The sequence below is a fragment of the Calypte anna genome, chromosome 26 (genome assembly GCF_003957555.1).
Source record: "Calypte anna isolate BGI_N300 chromosome 26, bCalAnn1_v1.p, whole genome shotgun sequence".
Taxonomy (NCBI): domain Eukaryota; kingdom Metazoa; phylum Chordata; class Aves; order Apodiformes; family Trochilidae; genus Calypte; species Calypte anna.
In genome coordinates, this window is record NC_044271.1 from 2,751,992 (window position 1) to 2,773,519 (window position 21,528).

A 21,528-nucleotide genomic window follows, 5' to 3' on the forward strand; every position below is an offset into this window, starting at 1 on the left:
CACGAGAGGTATCAGTATCATGCCAGAGCATGGCATGGAATCCTGAATTAAATGCATGCCCAGACAAACCAGCAGCAGAGGCTCTGCAGCTGCAAACATCTTCAGGCAGCAGTTTCTCTGTCAACATCAAATTCTGTAGTATGTTTTATTAAGGCAGTCAGAGTGTAGATTGCTTAATTCCACAAACAATCTTCCAGGAAAAAGCAATAAATAAAAGCAGAAGAAAAATCTGATAAATTTTATTACCTATTCCTTGCTGTACCTGCCACTGGGATCTCCCTGTACATCCCTTAAGAAGCCTGAGGAGGGGCTTGTGCAACAAAACCTGATCTAATCAGCTCTAATACCAAACTGTGTGGACATGCAGGGAGGGGATGTGCCTACAAACCTCAACTCCTTATCCCATCAGAGCTAAACACTTGAACTCTTGGATCTGGGAGATGACCTAGTTTGATCTGCATGGTTTTAATGCTGCAGGAGGGGAGCAGGATCCCTGCCCCACCTCACCTGCTGCACAGGTACCTGCTCATCAGGCACAGAAATCAGCTGCAAACCAGGGCAATGACCAAGAGCACCCAGCAGAACAGGACAGTCCTTCCAGCCCCTTGGCCCAGGAATGCCAACCCTTTTCCAACCTTTTTTTTCCCCCATGGGCTGCCTTCCTCCAGCCTTTTCCTTTCCAGCCCCAAGTCAGGCAAGCAAGAGGAGCTGCTCCAGGCGTGCACATGCATCTACACACAGGCTGCCACATGCACACACATACTCCTTTGTTACAACAGGGTGTATTTGCACCATGTGCAGGGCTGTAGGTTGCTGCCACCCCTCTCTGGAACATAAATTCCCAGCACGCTGTGCCAGCTCCTCAACGGCTTCTTTGTTCCAGCCTCCTCCCCTCCACCTCCCCTCTAATTTAATCAAGATGTTTTTGGGGATCTACTACAGCCCTGGCCTGGCTGTTCCGCATTCCAGCAAACATGAACGACTTCAGCTTCAAAATATTTCAGAGAGGGGGGGGAGGGATAATAAATATGGGAGCTGCAGAATGCTGTCAAACGTTTTGCGCCCTGGATCTGGAGGCTCAGCAGCAGCAAGGTTCCAAATCTGAGAGAGGGATGGGAGGGCTTCAAAACAAACACCATGGAGCTGCTGAGATGCTTTCTGTAGGGAAGTGCTCAGAAAGCATTGGTGGGGAATGCCCCAGACACCAAGATAAAGAGATTTTTATCTAACACGCTGCCTGAAATGATGGCAGGCAGTGACAGGGCTGAAACTGGGACCCAAATCTGCTGATTCTGAACACTGCCCTCCAACAAGACCATTTCTCTTCTCTTTTTAAAAGGAGTAATTAAAGGTAGGTAGGTGGAAACCAAACAGAAAGCGTTGGACTGGTTTTTATATCAACAGGGAGAGCTGGGAGGGAAGAGGATTGAGCTCTTTCTGAAGCCAGTGATGGAATTTGCAGAAGTGTGAGACCCTTTCTATTCCTGTCTAAATCAAGGTTATAATACAGGCTATTTATTATGTGTTAGTTAACATCTACTAACAAAATCTGCAAAAGAGAAGGCCTGGCAGGTAAAATTTCCCAAGATCATACACAAAGCACTTACATAGAATTTGCTTATTAAGGCTTAGAATCCTTTATAGACAGATTCTTGATAATGTTTGTTTTTTGTTTTTTGTTTTTTCTTCTTTTAACCTGCCTTTAATTCACTTGCAGGCAGTACCAATATATGATTTATCACACTGGGCTCCACCATCACCATCACTCCAATCCACGTGTTGTGAATGTACCCCTTATTTCACATGGATGAACTCTCAGTGCCTGTCACCCACCTGAAGCTTGTGCAATTTTCATGCTATTCTCTCTCAAAACTTTTATGGAGAGAGTGCCCAGCCATAATCCCATGGCCTCACAGAGCAGAAATTCTGCAAAGGCTTCTTCTAAAGTTTCAAGCTCCCAAACATTTAAAGAAAACCCAGGAAAACAAAATCTGTGAAGTACAATATAGGTATATTTTGGGAGATAGATACCAGTTTCCAGTTTAATGATCCATTATGCATTGGTCAGTCCTATTTACATTACAGCTGTATTATCTAGTTTTCTCCACCATTTCACTAGTGATTTGTTTCACTACTATGTCAGTAATAAAGAATTTTCCTTATTACAGCAGAATCCTGTCCTCTGGAGCAGCCAGTCCTGCATGAAACCACATCACACTGCTGCTTCCCATACTCAGGGCTCAAAGAGTTGGTTCCAAACAACCCACACACCCTTTTTTTTTTTTTCTCCTTTTTAAATTTTTTTTCTGCAGAATTCTGTGCTGATGCTATTGAATCTTGGGCTTCAGGCACTCAGTCCCAACAAACCAATCAATTTTATGGCTCAGAGCCTTCATTCTTGTTGTGAAGCCAGCTACACGTGCACTGATTGAATGAGCCACATCTGAAATGGGCTTCAGGAGGTGGCAAGACCTAGCAGCAAGTGGTAAAATCCAGGAAAATATTGGAAGCAATATTTTCTAATTCTGCTCATAGTTTTAATGCCCTGCATGACAGCTTTGTGCTGCCGACTCCCTCCAGCAGCCTTTTTCCAACTGCTTTGATTTATCTCTAGGAAAAACTGACTGGAAGGAGCAGAGTTGGATGAATGACCTGGGGAACACAAGTGCTGGTACCTTGCTCCTGGCTGACCTGAATTCACACTGCAAGAGAATAAAGCTGAGCAGCCTGGTGTGGGGAGACAACAAAAGCAAAATTAGAAATAAAATGCAGGAACACTGGGCTACTTCCACACGATTAAGAGGGCCAAATGCAGCACGTTCCTTGCCCAATCTCTATGCCCTATTAGTGACACTAATAGCTTGTTACCTATGTAGTAATATTACTCCAGTGGTATTGGGATTGAGTACATCACCCTGGGCAATAGGCTCTGATCCCATCGCTGCCTCTGAGCAGGTACAAAGCAGTGTAAGAGAAACCAGCACTCCAATTACAGGGAGGAGAAAAATCAAAGCTCTCACTCAGAAGCAGAAGGTTTATGTGCTGCTACCCCAGATAAGAGCAGCACACAAGTTATTCCACTCCCTCTCCCTTCCCTCTTTCCACTTGTTCTAAAAATAAGCGGGTAGGAAACCCAGGAGATTTTCTTTCTGCAATGAGAAATCAGAAAGCATCGTTTCACTGCAGGCCTCTGGGGGTTTGAACACTTGGGAACATAGGAAAAATTCCCCATTCCTGGTTCCTAGGGCACCTAAGGAAGACTCTGGGAGTAAGGATGGGAGCAGGAGAGCAGGCACGCAGCAGAAACTTCCCAACTCTGGGGCAGTTTCACTCAGGTGGCATTTGTATATTTATATTTCTACACTGTTAAGGAGAGATACTTCCACAGACACCCAGGATTTTGGCTGCTGCATTTCTTTCATGTGCCTGGCTGGCCCACATGTGGCGTTTGAGAAGATTTTTTCCTCCCACTGCAGCACTGGGATTCGCTGCAGCTGTAAAGTAGGTCATCTTCAGCACAGACCCCTTCAGAGAATTAATAAATTCTTCCTCCTTGATTACTGCCAGGCTTTTAACCAACTCGTAGTGGATTTTTCATTGCACATCAAACACTGTGCAGTGTACTAGCAGATAAAGGCTACACGTGTATATATAATACCAAGGGATTCCACTGAAAAGATACATCCGTAGGCAAGAAAACCTGAAAACCAGACCAGGACCAGAGAGGTTGCACTGTGCAGAGATATCAAGGGCCACATGAAAAGGAGAGGGTGGCAGGGAGGTAAAGGGAAACAGGGAGAAAGGAGGAAATCAAAAGGGGCATCAGCTGAAATGGAAGAGTGTTTTGAATCCATGCATATAAATAGATAAATAAAAGGGCCAGGCTGGAGGAGGCTCCACAGGAAGAAATCAAAGGAGTGATCTCTACAAAAGCAGATGGAGGAGTGAAAAGGAAGGGCTGTGAGCACAGGCACTGATAATCAGCACAGGATGGTGCTCAGGAGAGGGACAGAGGACCAGAATAGCAACACTGGGTGGCACTTGGGCTTTAGACTTCAACCTTGGACAAAAAATCCAGGGCTAAACTGCTGGACAGGTAAGAAAATATCACCTCCTTCCAACAATTTGTTATTAGGACAATTCCAGCAGTCGTCTCCCTGGTTTTATTTGCTCAGGAGAGGTTATTTATTTCACCATTTATCTTCCTTTTCTTTTGTAGCAGAGCAGGACTACAGACACCACTTCTGGGGCCAAACACCAGATCCCTGCCCACACCAACAGCCCCTGCCTGGCAGCATCCTCTGCTGAAAAGAGAAGTGGAGAAACCCAAACAAAGGGCATGGAAAGAGCACAGTGCTCAAAGAATATCTATACCTTAGGCTGGCAGTAAGACATAAAACTATTCCTGGTGCAGCCAGCTCAGTGCTCAGCCCTGGAAAGGTTTTTGGAGAGGTATCCGAGGAAGCGAACAAACCCAAGAGCAGGAAGAAGTGGGGCTGCCACACAGTGTATATCCAGCACCACTCCAGTGCTGGCTTTGGCAGCAAACACAGATTCCCTTATCAGCAAAGATACCTTTGAAGTGGCTGGAAAGCCTCCAGCTTACACTCAAACAAATAAGACCCTCCACATCGTGACACAGCCCTGGAGAGGGATCTCTTCATCAGCAGACACCCGAGACAAAGCTACAGCCCAGGGAGCTTTCCCAGGACACTGCAAATCCAAACACCAGGCACACAAACCCCTTGAAAAACCTCTGTGCAGTGCAGGGACCACCACTGGAATGTCACAAGTTCACCCATTTCCATCCAGGCTCAACCACCAGCACTGCTCTGCCCTTTCCTCCAACTGACCCGAGAGGTCCAGGAGTGGCCACACAAGAGCTTTCCTCAGCCTGAGGCTTCTCCATTGGAAAAGACAAACCCCACATTGCCATTACACCCCAAAGAGACCCCCTCTTTGCCCACCTGGGGCTCTGTGCTGATCCAGCTGCCACCCAGCCAGCTCCCACCCCGCATCCCTGGAGGATGCTGCTCCTTACCAGCATGGACCTTATCACCCCCACCCAGGCTCCTGCAGCCCCCAGGCTGGATTACAGCTCCACTCAGATCTCTTCTTGTCTGCAAAAAACCCTCACCACTTCAGACAGTGCAAGATAAAGCAGCTCAAGAGCTGAGCTACAACAAGGGCTCTGAAGTGGGTCCTTCTTCCCCAGCCTGCCTGCTCCTTCCCAGCTCACCTGCATCTCACACACACAGCACTGATTCAAGGAAGCCTGGATGATAACATGGCCCAAGAAATGGATCTCATGCCTCATTTTTTCATTACAAGTGCCCTCAGCAAACCAGGATCTCTGTAGCACTACCCTCTCCATTTTTCATCCTGTTATTTACAACCCAGTGAGTAGTTCTGAAATGTAAGTGACTGGAAGAGCTGCAATCAGGCAGACACATGCAGAACTTTTTAACAGGTATTCTCCAAAGAATGAGGAGGTTTAAAGGGTTGAAAGCATGTTCCTCAGACTTGCAAATAATGAAGTGTGTCCTTGTTTTTCACCCTGTGTAGCACGAGACATGGACAGAGAACTCCCAAACCAGCAGGAAGATTGGCAGCTCCATTCCAACAGCCACAATTTCCATGGGAAAACAGGAAAAACCAAGCTCTTGTTTTAAAGCAAAGCTCAACACCCTATGAGCATCCCAGCTAAGGCTCTTCCCGCTGCAGGCAGCACTTGATTAAAGTGCAGAACGCTTCAGCTTGGCTGCTGTGTGTGGGTGAGAGCAGACAGTGACTGAGCTGGAAGGTGGCACAGGAGGGGCAGGAAACTCCAGTCTCAGAAGTAACACAGCCAGTTAGTTCACTGGCTAATTACACCACACTCCTTCAGCTCAGCCACTCAGAGCTCCTGCACATTTGGGTTCTGACTGGGACCTCCAAATTTGCTTCCACAGCCTCATGGAAAGGTTTGCAGCATGGCTTGGTAGCATCATTTTCCATGCATCACATCTGGTTCAAGGCTGCCAGAGAGTGCTCAGTTTTCTGAGCTGCCACAGAGCATGGAAGCTCTTCTCCATTAAGAAAATGGATGTCCCAAGTTTCTGAGATAGAAGCAGCTAAAAGAGAGGGAGGAGAATGTTTTTTTCAGATTTTTCTCATCAATAGGACTGGCTTCTCTTTGGGCCAGCAGCATTTCTAACTCCTGGCTAGAGGCATAAAAACACATGCCACTCATAAATACCTTGCTGTCACCTGATTATTCCTCTTCAATGCCTCCAGAAACTGATCAGAGAGGCATCCTGACTCTGCCAGAGACTTGCTGAGCAACCCTGAAAAAGTGACTTCATCCCCTTGTCCCTGTTTTTTTCATCCAGTAAAATGTACCATTTGTCTGCTTATGGTCCAAAGAAACCCTGCTGCTTGTCTCTAAAACTCTTGGGATATTCTGAGGGGTTTTAAAAATGGATGGCTTTCTTTTTTTTTTTTTAAATCCATGAAATATAAAACTGATTTGCTACGTTTTAATTACACACCACAACTATTTTCTAGCCTGCAGTAGTTTTGGTAGGATCCATGCTGCTTCTCGTGGCTCAGTGAAAGAACACGAGGAGCAGATCCAAGTTCAACCAAATTTCTCTATTTATCAGCTGCTATCTTATTCAAGTAGGTGACTCTCCAGATAAGACAGGATGCAATTGTTGTTTTGAACCACTCAGCACAAGTGGAATAGCAATCCAATACCTGCTTTGGCCTCCAGCCAATTTGGTATGCCTGGCAAGCAGGCAGACAAGAAGTGGGAGGAATTTAGTAACAAGTGCCTTTTTGTTAGCACAAATTAATACACGAGTTTACATTTGGTCTCTGAGAAAGAAAACAGAGGGGTTTTTTGTTGTCAGTTGGCTATTTGTTTGTTTTTCTTAAAGCCCTAATGCCCCAAATCAAATAAAGCAAGGTGAGACCATGCTTAGACAAGGGGCTGAAAATCAAGGTGCCACTTTCCAGCCAGCCTGGGATGGGATCCATTTCCCTGTGCTTCCTTGCAGAGGCATTTTCTCAGCCACCTTGCTCAAACCCAGCCCTTGTTGAAATTCAGTGGGGAGATTACTTATCCTTTGGAAGGATTAGAGGAATTGAAGAGGAACTGCCATTCAACAATCCTGTGTAAGTCTCTAATCAACCATCATGTAATTACCAGAAAGTTTTAAAAGGTCAAAAGAGGGCTCAGTGTGATGTTACTGGGAAAAGAGAAGGTTCCTCTTCTCCTGGGGTGATGTCTCAAAAAAACCCAAAAAAACCAAAAACCAAGCAGAATTAAAAGAGAAACAGAATGTAAGACTTCAATATATTTTTCATCCTCCACCTTTTAATTTCAGGAGACAAAACCAGAGGGGTTGGAGCCCTCAGTTACCTTCTTGAAGAGGCGTCCTGAGTCCTCGCTGACCTGGACAAAACGTGGGATGATGTTGTTGAGATAAATGTCACTTAGGGTGGTGTGATCCCTGCTCTCCCTCTTCACCTGATTGAGAAGGAGATTCCAGCAGTTGACAGGGGACAGCACATTCTGATCCTTCCTGTAAGGACACAGAAGAGAAACAAGAACCGGTTAGGAGCATCCGAAGTGGCCCAAATGGTTCTGTTAATGGGTGCCTGGAATTGCTGGAAACCCAGCTCCAGTACCTATGGATCTAAGGGAAAAAAGAGCAGAGAGAGGCTCTGAAGTGGGTATTGCACCTACAAACAGGATGCCCTCAGTTACACAGCACCATTCTCATGGCCATGGGCTTCCATCCCCCAAAAAACAGACCAGGCAAGTCCAAGCCACAGCATCCCAAATTCAGGCTCAATTTTTAATTCTGAATCCAAGAATTTGTGCACAAATTGCAGTGCCTGAGGAAGAGAGATGGCTCCAGACTCTGACAATAGGTTTCTCAGTGCTGTCTGAGGCTTTTGTGACTTAATCACAATAAAGATTTCAGGCACCCAGTAAGCTTACTAGCATCTGCATAGGAAACAAAGTTGTGTCTCACATACAAAAACAATTATGTGCAAATATCTCTATTTCTCCTGAGCACAAGAGAGAGCAACATCCACACAACAAGCTTTACTTTCTCATCTTTGAACTTTCTCCACCTTATTACAGCTGATTCCCTCTGCACCCTGCAATACAAAGGGCAAATGGGGAGATGAGAGGAACCTCCTTGGATCTGGACCAACATTTCCTCTCCTGAAAGGAGGAAGTCACTTCTTAAGGCCCCATTTCACAGCAGATGGAAGCAAGGGTGACAGCAACAATTCTGCAGCAGAATTTGGAACTGGCAGCTCTAGGTGCAGCCTTCATCATTTCCCTCCCTCTGGGTCTGTTTATCATTTGTTAGAGTAGAGAAATGTTTATTTAGAAAAGAGTTAAGTCAGATCTCTAGTGGAAAGCCAAAGCTCTTGATTACTGTACGTAACTGTCCCGGATTTCTTTGCTCTGAAGAGAAATGTGGTTTAATTTCCATTGAAAAAGGGGATGTTCTGCACTTAAAAGGACAGCAATCACTGCTCCAAGAAATGCCTGACAATGGGAAGATGGGAAAATTAAACCATGGCAGACTTTCATTACCCTTCTCCTAACATCAACGGTGAGAGCTGCAGCACAAGATGCATAACTTTAGATAAAGAAGAACAGTTTCACAACAGCTGATTTTTGATGCTTTGTTTCTTTTCCTTAAAAAAAAGGAAAAGCTCAGGAAATTACTGTAGCTTGTGATCTGGAGTGCTTCGAGCATGTGTGTGGGTAATGGGAGGGGGTATTCAAGGGATTCTGGGCTTTTGCTTCTCCTCATGTTTTAAGTAAAAAAAAAAAGCAAGAAAATAACATGTGAGAAGGCACAGATTTTATTTAGAGACAGTATTTGCCTTTGTATTCCAGTGTCCTGCACTTCAGATACTGCTGACATGCAGAAAACCAGATGGAATGATCAAAATGCAGAACTGCACAAGGTTGAAACTGCCAGATGTTGAGCTCTATAAATCAAACAGTCGCCCCTCCTGATCTGCAATCAGAGTTTGCAGCACACTGCTTGTTTTGTTGACATGCCAAAGAGCTCATTAGAGCTTCAAGACCCAACTAATAGAACTGGGACTCTCCAGGCAGTGCCTAGGCTGCAGCCAGCCCTGGAAGGGCTCACGTGCAGGTAAGGAGGTGTGGGCTCCAACTCCTGCTGAAAAAGAAAATAAAAGCTTCCAACACAAGAGACTGCAGACATATTTTGGGTTATTTCTTTATTTAGGCAAGGCAAGAAACAGTGCCCAAGCTTTTTTCCCCAATAAAAATAGGGAGAAAAGGAATCACTAGGAAGAGTTCCTGCCCAGGGCAGAGCTGTTCTCACCATTCTCTACCAACAGATTGTGGCTCAGGTAGGAGACAAGAAGCAAACTAAATAAGAAAGTTGGTTTTAAAGAGATGATTAAAAGGAACAGTATTAGGAGATGATGTAAGTGGTTTGGTTAGCTCCTTCACACCAGTGATACCAAAGTGCTTTATGCACTGATGTATTTCGTATCTGCCCTTGGAAGCTCCAAGTGAAAATGAACCAACTGCCATAAAATGTTTGGGAATTAAACTTGGCAACAAAAAGCTCAGGCTCTTCACCAGCTGATCTTGCTCTAGCTGTTCAAAATCCTGTCTCTACACCCTTAGGAGTCTGTTGCTGCTTCAGCACTTTGCTGCCTCTCTCTTTTCCCAAGACCTGAGCAGCCCCAGATCTCCTCTGAGCAGCCCCAAATCCAGCTGGGTGCAGGCTGGACCTTTGCACCATCCTCATCTGTGGCAAAACCCAAACCCCCTCATCCTTCTCTCTTATTGCAGTCTCCATCTCACCATGAAAACTCCCCTGAGAGCATCTGGTTGCCCACGGATACCAACATCCCCCAAGCACCTTGGAAGCACCAAGGACCAAGGGTTGTGACTCAAGCCAAGAAGAGCTGGAAGGGACAGAGAGCAGCAGGGGACATCACTGCCTTGCTTTCCAAGAAAAAGCCCCAAATGGGAAGCAGAAGGGATGCAACAGTTAACTGGACAGTCCCCAGCTGTCCAGCCTGCCCCACCACAACCCCCGGAGCTATTCTAAGGCAGCACATAGCAGGAATACCAGGAGCCCATGAAAAGCCTGGTGAGGGAAACTGCTGGTGTCTAATGGCGCCAGATGGGTTGTTGACACACTGCGTGTGGTTAAGACATGAAAGGCCATCCTGCAGGAAAAAAATCACCACAATCCCACATGCTTCCAATCCCCCAGCAGGATTGTCACCTTCGGCTCTGCCTGGCCAGCGCCGCACCCTGAGCTCAGCTTCCTGCAGCCACAGCTCTGCAGGCTTCCAGATTTTGCTTTGGAATTCCTTTAATTTCTTGGTGGCCTCACTAACCCCTTCAGTACCTTGGTAGAGTGGCCTGGCTTGATTTGGCATAGGTTCAGTGTTTTCATGGCAAGGTTTTTCTAGGGAGCAACACAAACTCCCCTGTTTGCTAGTGAGGATTTTCTTAGCACTGGCAAGCAGCAGGTGAAGGCAAACCCTAAGATAGAAATGAAACAGAAAGGAAGAAGACAGCTACTTGCTTCAAACCTTCCAAGTACCCTTTCAAACTTCTACACACATTAACTGTTGAGGCACCTTGAAAAACAGAGTTTTCTGGGGTGGAACATGGCAACAGTTTTCACAACACGGAGCAGAAGTTCTACAACTGTTTACAGCAGAGCCTTTTCTATCATAACCACAAGCAGATGGCAGAGAAGCAAATCGTGATTCCCATTAACCATTTCCATCCTCAAAGGAGCTGGAAAACATACTCCCAGTTTCATGTCACCCCAGAGAAAGGATGAAAAATGGGAAATAAAACACAGTGGGCACTGCTGGGTGTAAGCAAGAGCAAACTGGATGTCCACAGATTCTGCAGAATCAGGTCAGGGTTTGCCCTAAAGAGCCAAAATTGAGATCAACCCAAACACTTGAGGACCTGGATATGAACTTTCCCAAAGTGCTGGAGATTTCACATTCACAAGTTCAGCTCAAACTTCTCCTGCAATGAGAGGAGGAGGAGAAAGAAGATGCCAAGATCCAGGATTATTTCAAGCACCATTTATACTCATTTAGAGATCGTGTGATGATAGTGGATCTGGAGAGTTTATTTAGGTTAGCCTAAATTACACCAGATCACAGCAATCAGGAGGGTTTGGGAGCAGGAAGAGGAAGTTGTGCACAGATTTTTAAGGAACCACAAAGTATGAAGCTCTGTGGTTTCTCGGGTGTTATCTTGATCAAGTCCTGTGCAACTTCAACTTCAAAGGTTTCAATCTGTCTCAAAAGATCAGAAGGGAAGATTGAGTCCTGAGTATCTGAAACTTCTTAATTAAATTACTCATTCAGACAAGGAACTCAGAAGCCAAGATTTATCTGCTTTAAGGGAGACAGAAGAGTGACAAAGGAGAGAGTTGGGCATTCCAAGGGAACCCTGTTCAGAGCAACAGCAGAAAAATCAGCTTAAAAAACAACCTCCTTCCCTCATACTAGATTTAAAACCAAAAAACATCACTCCACACCAACAAACCAGGAGCAGGAATATTTGGTTTCCATAAGGAGGGTAAAATGAAGTCAGATGAACATATTACTAACTTGGAAGAGAGAAACATTTAAATTAGCACAGGCATGGCATCCATGTGGCCAGAAAACTTCTCTGACCACCAAGATCCACCCTGGGGTTTTACAGCAATTTTTGCTGATGTGTCCTCAGCTCTTGGGGTTCAGTGAGGTCACTGCATAAATGACTGCTCCAAGCTTAGCAAAATCTTCCAGATGTTACTTGAAAGTCTCAGGAAAAAAAACACCAAACATTCAGGACTCAGCTCCATCAAAAAGAAACACAGGTCCAAATTGCCTATGACAGTATTTATCAAATAATAACAGCATAACTCAAGTCCATGTGACCCAAATGCTTTTCTCAATACCTCCCTCACAGCCCATCCCATTTCTCCTTGAAAGAAATCATTTCACTTTTAAGAAAACTAAAGTTGAGCTACTCTGCAAGCTGCTCATTCAGAACCAACTTGTAATTTCCCCTTGAAGTCTTCCTGACACAGCTCAGCACTAACTGCAAATTTGGAGAATTACAAGCATGGACATCCACGCTGCTCCCTGCCCTCCTCTTCCAAAAGATTCCAGTTATGAACATCTGTTGTTTACAAGTGCTCAGCCTGAAGGTTGCCAGACTTATTCTGCATCTTCTACTTCAAGGCAAAGGCTGCCAGAAAGCCATCTGAATTTCATGCTGGGATATCCTGGACATTCAGCTCTCCAGCTGACAATTGCTACTCAGTATCCTACTTCCAAGGATTATCTTGATTTGAAATGTGGCCTTAAAATAGCATTGTATTTTTCTTTTTTTTTTTTTCTTCCCAATTTCTCCCTTGAAAGGAATCACTGAAGCTTTGCCAGGGTTTTTTCATATTAACTGATTATCTGAATAGGCAAATGGCTTCAGAGCATTCAGAGCCCCCACCTGCTGGGATGGATGCTCCCATTTAATTGCCATTAAACCTTGACACTGCTACACAAGAGACCTTTGCTTAGGCAGAGCCCTAAGGAGTGATGACTGCACCAAGCTTGTGACCAACAAGTTCCTGTAACACCAGGACTTACAAGAACTGGGCTGTGAAATGCATTTTTTTGCCCTCAGACCTTACATCTCCTGCAAGGATATTTACCAGCAGGCACTAGAGAGCCTTACCAAATCTATACATTTTATATGACTATTATCTTTAATAGCCTGTTCTAATTGGGAAACAAAAAATTTAAAAAGAATAGGCAAAGTGAGGTCTAGCAGCCATGGTAGAGTAGTTAGAGGCAAGGAAAACCTGGGATGCATCCAACTGTCATCAAGTCAAATGTCACCCTGGCTAAACCAATCTGTTCCCCTTCTACAGAGATACAAAATGAGAATAACATCCACCTACTTCTGTAAATCACTTTAAGATGCCTCAGTGAATCTGACTTCAAACCATGCAATCTGCAGGCACCCTTAAGTCCATGACTGGCTACACACAGTTTGCTGCTAGAACCCAAACACTTCTATTCCAAAACCCATATGGAAAACGCATCCACCTGATCAGCTCACCCTGTGCTGGGGCTGCAGCCAAGGAAAACAAACCCCATGCAATGCATTTGTTCCTAACCCTGCACCTCACATTGCTCTTTCCTTTCTCTGCTTGGAGACAGAGGGTGGAGGAAGCCACAAAATCCAATTCCAGGGGTCAGCCTGAAGCCTCCTCCTGCCCTCGACAGCGTTCCCTGAAATGCACACGTGTGCAGCAACTTGGCAATTACACCCCAGCTATCGACTGGGGAAGCACATGCAAATTACAGGGTTCCTGCCTGACAGATTTCCTCCACGACAGTGTGTTAGGAGATCTAAAAACAGCAAGGGCCATGGTAAGCAGCCACTGAATGATACGGTACCTTCCGCCATAATCATCAGCTTAGGGCCAGAACGTGCTATTACTGGGTATTTATAGGGTCACAGCCAGGCAATTACAGAGTAGCCACCCTCCTATGTGCACATCCTGGAGTCCTGTAATACCAGGCTCCTTCCAAGGAGAGATCTGATGGTTGCCTTTGATCAAATGGTCTTTTGGGGGCTTCCAAATGAGATTACAGCTTCGGTGTCTCCAGAACAGGCAGCGGGCACGTTACTGCCCAGCACTCAGACAGAGCAGTGATGGGGAGAAGCAATTACCATTGGAATTGCTTCCTTACCAATCCCTCTGGCATTCTGACACATTTCTGGATGTTTGAACCAGAAATGACCCAACAAGTCAGAGCTGGAGCTACCCAGGACAGGGAGCTTTACAACCCCACTGCCACTGCTGGGACAAATACTGCCACAGACCCAGCAGCCTCTTAGCTGTTTTTTTCCCCTTCTTTCTATACCTCTTGACCAAATTAACAACTTGCACATCTGGGACTCAGGCCTTGCACGGGTAATATATTCCAAGAGCAAGATCCTTCTTCTGCTAGGAGCTACCTGCTGCTAACATAACCAGGAGCCCGGGCAGCATTAGCAAACAGCTGCTCAGGAACAGGTTTTGGAGTATTTTGGGCAATGCATGACTAGAAAAGCATGGTCATTTAACTTAGAAATTCAAATGGAAGTTTTATGTGCTGATAGAACCACTTGGCTAATTCAGGCTACACTCAAAAGGACGTCTCAGATCAGTTCTGCCAGGTACAAACTCAGAATGTGTGCTTTCCATGAGAACTACAATTAATTACATCAAAGCTGTACAGAAAGGGAGATAAAACGCTGCCTAGTTAGTGGCTTTCCCAACTAGACCTCCAAGTGGAAAGGGAAAGCTGATCCATTCCCATATCCCTGCAAACACAGCAACAACAAGAAAAAACCCAACAAAACAAAAGGATCATGGGCTGCCCCAAACAATGCTGAAGAGTGACCTTGCACTTTGGGTGGAGGCAGAGCCAGATGGATCCTCTAGATCAGTCTGTCCAAAGCAGAAATGATTCACATCCCAGGGCTGCTTTTGCTCTGTGTTTTCCCCCAGCTGCTACCCTGACAACAAAACCCCACAAACTTCTGCACTGCCCCAGATGTCACAGGAGCCCCGTGGCTTTGTGCTGGCCACCTCCTCCCTGGCATCCCCACCCCATGCTGCCTGCACCAGCCCCTTCTTCACCCATGGGTCCTCTCCTGGGTCCCTTTCTCCAGCCACAAGTCAGTAGTAAATCAGCTTTGAAACCACCAAAACACCTTCACTACACCTCACTCCTTCCAACCCAAAACAGCCAAACAGGGACCAAGCAGAGCAGCACGGTCAGACCTACCTGGGAATAATGTTTCAAGCAGATGAGAAAATTCACAGTCAACAAGGACATCTTTAAATTTAAACTGAATCCCATCAGCTAAGTATGGAGGGATTCCCTTCTTGATTTGGCCTTATTCCTCTACTGCTTTGAAGTGGTAGTAACAAGCATACAACACTCTAAATCCTACACTGAGTACCCATAGGATATTGAAAACAGAGCTGTGATGGCAAATCACAGCAGACAACAGATTAGAAACAGCTACTCTAAAAAAAAAAAAAAAAATTACATAAAACAAAAGGTCAAAGCCACTGACACTGAAGAAAATCCTGGCTTTGTCCATTAAACCTGGTGTTTGCTCACCTTCCCAAGAAAATTACTCCTTTTAGTTGTGCCAGTTTTACCATTGTATTCTCTAATTCCTACCAGGAATTACAGAAATAAATCTAGCAACCAGGATGTGTGGAAACATGAAATGGGTTCTGTGCTTGACACAAACTTGATAAACATTTTTTTTTCCTGACGTTGAGTGCTGGTACCTACAGTGACTCTCTCAGCTCTTTGTACATTCCTATCCTTGTGACCACATCTACAAGGAAAAAAGAAGGGCAAAAACAAAAGGCAAATACTCTACTTGAATTGCTGGTCTTTGGTGCTCCTAGTTTTAGCCAGGAATCTCTCAGCCAACTTCTCCAAATTCCTTGAGTAATCCATCTCAATCTCTGCCTTCTTGCGGAAGAAATCCTGCAAGTCCTGCAGTAACTGGACCCGAAGCTCACACTGCTGGTCAAGGCATTTCAGCTGCTCTACCAATTGGGCACGGATCTCTGTAACAAATAAAAGCACTAAAGATTAAAGAAAATCCCATTAGAGAAAACACCATCAAAATCCTCCAGCAAAACATCGTGGCAAACACGTTCCCTCGTTAGTAACAAGGCAGCAAAGCTCCTTTATCTTTGGGTCTGCAGACAGGAGATGATTGCAATTGCATCTCGGAGTCATGGGTGGCAGGAAAAGCCATCCAATAACCTGGAATCCAGTGCTCAGATCCACAGGCAAAGCTTTACTGCATCAATTACAAGTGTCAAGTGCATTTTTTTGGCATGAAAAGGAAGCGGTCACTGCCTAAAAATGTACTGAATCTCAGGCTGGAAAAAGGACTGGATGCTGCAATGGCCCACGTCAGCTCAGCAAATCACTTCAGGGAATTTCTATCAAATTCCTCTGCAGACTGCTCTTGATGCAGAAATAAGACACTGAGCATAGTGGGGCACTCCTCAAAGGCACCAATATCAGATTATTCAGTTAGTTACTGAGTCTCCAGCTGTGCAGCTCTCTCATTAGAAACCAAGCCATTGAAACAGAGGAAGACACCCCCTTGGAGAGCCAGCTCAACAGGAATTATCTCCAGGAAGGTTATTTTTCTTTTGAAAATGTCTGCCAACAACATATCTGCATCTAAAGGACCCATAAAGCACACAGACAGAGGTTAATATTATTATTATTATTATCCATAATTATTCCTGAAGATACCTGTTTGAATTGACATTATATTTTACAGTTTTCTAATGTTTACAAATAAACTTCTGATATCAGCCTTTTGGGTGTTAATCTCCTTATTTTACTGATTTAGAATTTGAGGGACAGAACAATGAAATGACAAACAGGGCAAGAAAACACAGCAAACAATTCATCAGTCTAAAACCAGAGAAATAGTCAGTGATGCAGCTAGTAGAGGTTATTTGGCTTTCTGTACAGATAATAAACATGAAAACAATAATATGCACTTTCATCTGAAGATCTTTGAGCCCTTCAGAGGTGCCTGACTGTGATTCTGCTCCTTCCAAAGGTTTTCAGGGATGTGTTGTTCCAAACTGAGACCAGAACCAGCACTACACCAAGTCACATTCAGGTCTGCAGTTCAGCTTTATGCCCGTGCATTGCAGCTGCCCACAACTTTCTCAGCACAGCAGAAAATGGGTATCATTTTCCAAATCCAATTTTTTCATCAACTACTTCATTGCTAATTCCTGAGAGCTGTAATAATGGGGCCAGCTTGGCCTCCTCAGTTCTCTTGTCCCTTTGCCCAGCAAGGACAAACCATCTGGACCTCCAAACACTACTCCTGCCAGGATGCTCTGAGGATCAGTAGCCTTGGGTTGTGCTCCCATCTGCAGGAACAAGCAGCTTCAGGACATCCAGGATTTGCACTCAGCTCTATTTTTGGGACTTCAAAACCTGTGTATACAAAGACTGCTCCTAAGTATACTTGCAAGAAAAAAAAAAAAACAAAAACCTGCAAAAATGATGGGTTTGGTAGCACCACTTCTCTCAGCTCTGCTCCTCTCTCCAGCCCAGGTGGCTGCAGGACCAAGAGCAGAAGTACCAAATTCCACTTCCAAAAACCCAGGAGCTCTCCAAGACAAGAAAACTCAGCAGAGCTCATACCTTTTAATCCCCAAATTACAAAGCTCAAGCTCTTGGTTCTCAAGGTGGGATACTTCACACACAGCTCTCCTGTCAAACAGCAGCCAGAACCAGCAAGTTTTTCCCTTTGGTAAGAAATGCACCATCAGCACTTTTTCTTTATAAAGAAACTCAGTGTTTCCTGAGGGCAGTGCCAGCTGATGGGGCTGCCTGCAGGGAACAACCCAGCATTCAGCTCCAGCTCATCCAGCCCAGGGCACAGGGCTGCAGAAGGGCAACCTTGCTCATCCTTCCAAAACACACCCCTGCCTACTTTGCCACAAAATAAAATCAAGAATGCAGGAATTTCCTGGGGCTTACTGGGTTTTCTAGAATATAAAGTGTCTGCTTTTTTTTTTTTTTCCCCCCAGATTTACTCCAAGAACAGAGCAGGGCAGAGGCTGTGGATGCTCTGACCCACAGGTTGGTGTTTTCCACAGGACTTCTTCACGTCTGCAGTCACAACAACCACTTCAGTTTTGAATTGGCTGCTTTGGCAGCTTTTAAATAACCCAGGTTCTTAGGCTAACAGCCACTTGAAACACCAAAAAGCCTTCTACCTCCACTTCCTTTCCTAAAACTTAGCAATCCCACCCACTGTGCCCATTCAAGCCAAGGGACAGCATCCTACAGGTGCCTGAAGCACTTCAGGTGCCTGAAGGTGAATCAGGATGTTTAGGTCAAGGTGTATGTAAGTAAAATTAGGATTATACACAGATATTCTCACACTAAGCCTTGTCCTCTATTGCAGAATCACTTTCTATTGTATTTCAAGCTCACCTGGCTCACAACTACGTAATTAAAACATCCCTACTAGCAATAGAAAAGTTTCCACCCCTTTTAAACAAACCATTTATCCCCTTCCATCACCAGATCAGAAAGTCACCCGGGTCACAGACAGGCAGAGTATTGTATAAAGCCAGACACTTGCACAATTTTACTTTTATTCTTTCTGCAAACACCTTTTCAACATTCCCTGCAGCACTCCACAGGCACGTCTAGTTATTAATGAATTCTAAAGGGCAAGGAAGGACCTTCTGCCTTCTGTATTTTACTCACATTTGTCATTCTCAACATTTATAATTTGACTTTTTTTTTTTTCCCTTTTTACACTTTGATGCATACAAATGATGCACAAATGATGCTTGACTATTGTGACAGTAACTGTCCCTGAATAAAACGCTGGCATTTAAGCCTCTAATAATTCCATGGAAAGGCCATCACCAGTAGTTTCTATCACAGGCAAGTTAAGGGACACACTACATCTTTAGCTATCACCAGACCTAGTCACATGTTTAAAAAATAGGGATGATCTTCATGAATTGCTTGCTCCCACTTGAAAACATCTGCTAGTTGGAAGCTGATGAGCCTCTGGGTGGCTGGTTACATGACAAATCCAAAGTCCCAAAAACACTCCTAACCTACAATCTTGGAAAGAATCCCATAAACAAAATTAATAGTGTTTAAGAAACAGTTGAAGAAAATTATACTTAAGAAATTTCCATCCCAACTTGCTCATTCTTTAGAGGGTGATGCACACAGCTAGGAGCAGAAACTCAGGAGACCTCCTTGCCCAGTCACCTCAGACAATCCCAGCCACATTCCTGCTCCAAGCAAGATCATCTCAAACCCTTCCCAGACACGGGCTTGAACTGCTCTAACTGGGTCCCAGGAGGATGAATCACAACCTGCCCAGCACAGAGCACCAGGAGGAGGTTTGGTATCTCCCTCCATCTCCCTGGATCTGCTCTGCAGCTTTCTCAAGATGTTCCCACCCTTTACATCCCCACGCCGTACAGAAAGATGACAAGCTTGGGAAAGGAGTGGGATGACAACAAAACAGAACCACCAACCCCCAGCTCCCTCCCAGATGAAAGAGCAAATTCCCTCCCCCACACAGATCTGCTCCAACCCACAGAGCTGAGCTCCAAACCCTTCCACTTTGTGGTCCCCATGGTCACCCCCCCAGGAGCCATCCTCCTCCTCCTGACAGTGCCTTACAAGCTGAGCATGGGCAGGAGACACCCCCAAAAAATCAAAACACAACAGAATCAATCCACAAACAGAACCAATCCACAAGGCAGCAGATCCCAAACCTTTTTGTCCACACTCTTCATGACCCCCACCCAGCAGCAAGGATTGGAAGTCACCAAGCACTGAATTGCTCTCTAACACAATGTGACCTTCCAGGCTACCCAACAGCAGCCCAAAATTACCAAAATCTCCACTTTATAGGCAGAAGGCTGAAGCAGTAATTTTAGATCAAGATCACAAATTCGTCTGAACTTCAAATTCGTTTCAATACATCAAAACCAACCCACACTATGGCTTTAAGTAAGTAAAAACCATCTAAATATATAAATAAGTTTGAGAATATACTCTGGACAACACATTTTGACATATTCCCAGCACATCACTAATTGCTAAGAAGTGTTCCCATTTCCCCTGTCAACATATATAAGAAAGGCTGTCCTTCAAAAGTCAAAGACTTTGTAGGTTTATGAAAAGTGTCTCAATATTCTATTTTTTGGTACATGATGGCAACCAGGGCTGTGACAAATGACAGGAACGGGTCTGAAATGAATCAGAAAAGCCTTTAGACACTACCAGCAAAAATTTCACAGAACAAACTGCATTGCCAGCCAAAAGCTGCTGATCACCACAACCTTCAGGATCTCACTGGTAATCTGAAAACTGGGCTTTCATCTGAAAATTATACAAGAGGAGGAAACACAGTCTTTTGTTTAAGACCAGAGCCAGGAAGGGATTCGGGTTGCTAATCCTCTCAGAAAAGGAGGGGAAGGAACACTGGAAAAAGGACATTTTCCTTTAAAAACCAGGAGGTTCCTTATTCATTTGAGCACTGGGTAACACACCTTCTCAAGCATCCCTTAAGAGTTATAAACATTTGAACAGAATCAGAGGTGTTAGCAGCTGAATTTCTTTGTAATACAAACTGATAAAATTCTTTTGATGTGCAATATGAGCCCGTGAAGCTTTGCATTATTGAACTGAAAGGAGATGCTGGGAGCCAGGATTAAAAGCAAAAAAAAATTAAGGCCAGTCTCAGTCAAGCACTGAGGACACTCATCTTTGATTTTCATACCTCCATCATAATATATTTGCATCCGTAATTACTTGGGTCTACCAGCTTTTCTAGACCCAAGCTGAGTGGCAGTGACAGGATGGAGGCAGCTTTTGCCTTCCCTGCAGATTTCTGATGTCTCTGGCAGCTTGGAAACCCTAAAATTTTAAGCACCCTCCAACTGGACCCCCAATAGAGGCAGCAAGCTTGGACCAGGGTTTGCCATGCCCATAGAAGAAAACACTCATCTGCAATTCACAGCCTGATGCAAGGCTTCAGATCTGCAAAGCTTTTAAGCAAATGCTCCAAATTATGCAATTAAACATGTTGACAAAGTTGCCAAGGTATTTAATCCACATAGAATGCAAATTAAATATTTAGATTTTTTTTTTCTAATGAAATAGCCATGGAACTCTCCTTTGCTATTACCAAAACACAGGCCAGGCTGCTGACTTCTCAGGGAGGATGTTTAAAAACAGAATCCAGATTAAATTACCCTGCACAGGGATTCACTGCCCTAATTCCAAGAGCAGAGTGTGGGTAAAATTCCTCCTCTTTGTAACCAACTCCTGGTGTGCACAAAAGCCTGACAAAGGTGACATGTCCAAGTACCTCAGACATTATCATGTTTTTAGATTCTGTGCCTCTTTAGTCAGCACAAATAAAAGTTTATCAATGTTTCAAATAAGTGAAGAGCCAAACCCTACAGGCAAGAAGCAGCAGTATTACAACTGCTCCTGCCTACAGGAAATTTCACAGCTATTTTAGGATTGTCTGTACGCAGTTAAAGGCTTCCCCCAGATGACATCAAGGAAAAAAAAAACAAAAAAAACCAACCAAAAATACCCCACCAACCTTTGCTTATGCTTTCCCACTTTCTGAACGCTGGATCAAATACTACAGGCAAGCAGCAAAACACCTTTTTATCACAGTTTTGCAGCAAGGATTTATATAACAGACAATTTAAAAGTCATTGTGAGACAGGGAGTGTTAGTGCAATCGAAAGCAAGACACACACAGAGTTCCCCCACTTCATTTTTTCAGTGCTCAGAAAATCCTTGGAGCTGGGAAACTCTTGGTTTGCTGCAGCATCCCCAGCACCCGAGTGCTCTGGGAGGCAGAAATCA

General features: G+C 44.6%; 1 protein-coding gene across 1 annotated transcript in view; it reads right to left on the reverse strand.

The window, feature by feature from the left end:
• The window catches only part of SRGAP2 (SLIT-ROBO Rho GTPase activating protein 2), an 83,885-nt gene that overhangs the window by 38,633 nt on the left and 23,724 nt on the right, over nucleotides 1-21,528 (reverse strand). The window contains 2 exon segments of the mRNA XM_030465533.1: nucleotides 7,406-7,568; nucleotides 15,485-15,677. Coding sequence (XP_030321393.1) covers nucleotides 7,406-7,568; nucleotides 15,485-15,677 — 356 coding nt within the window.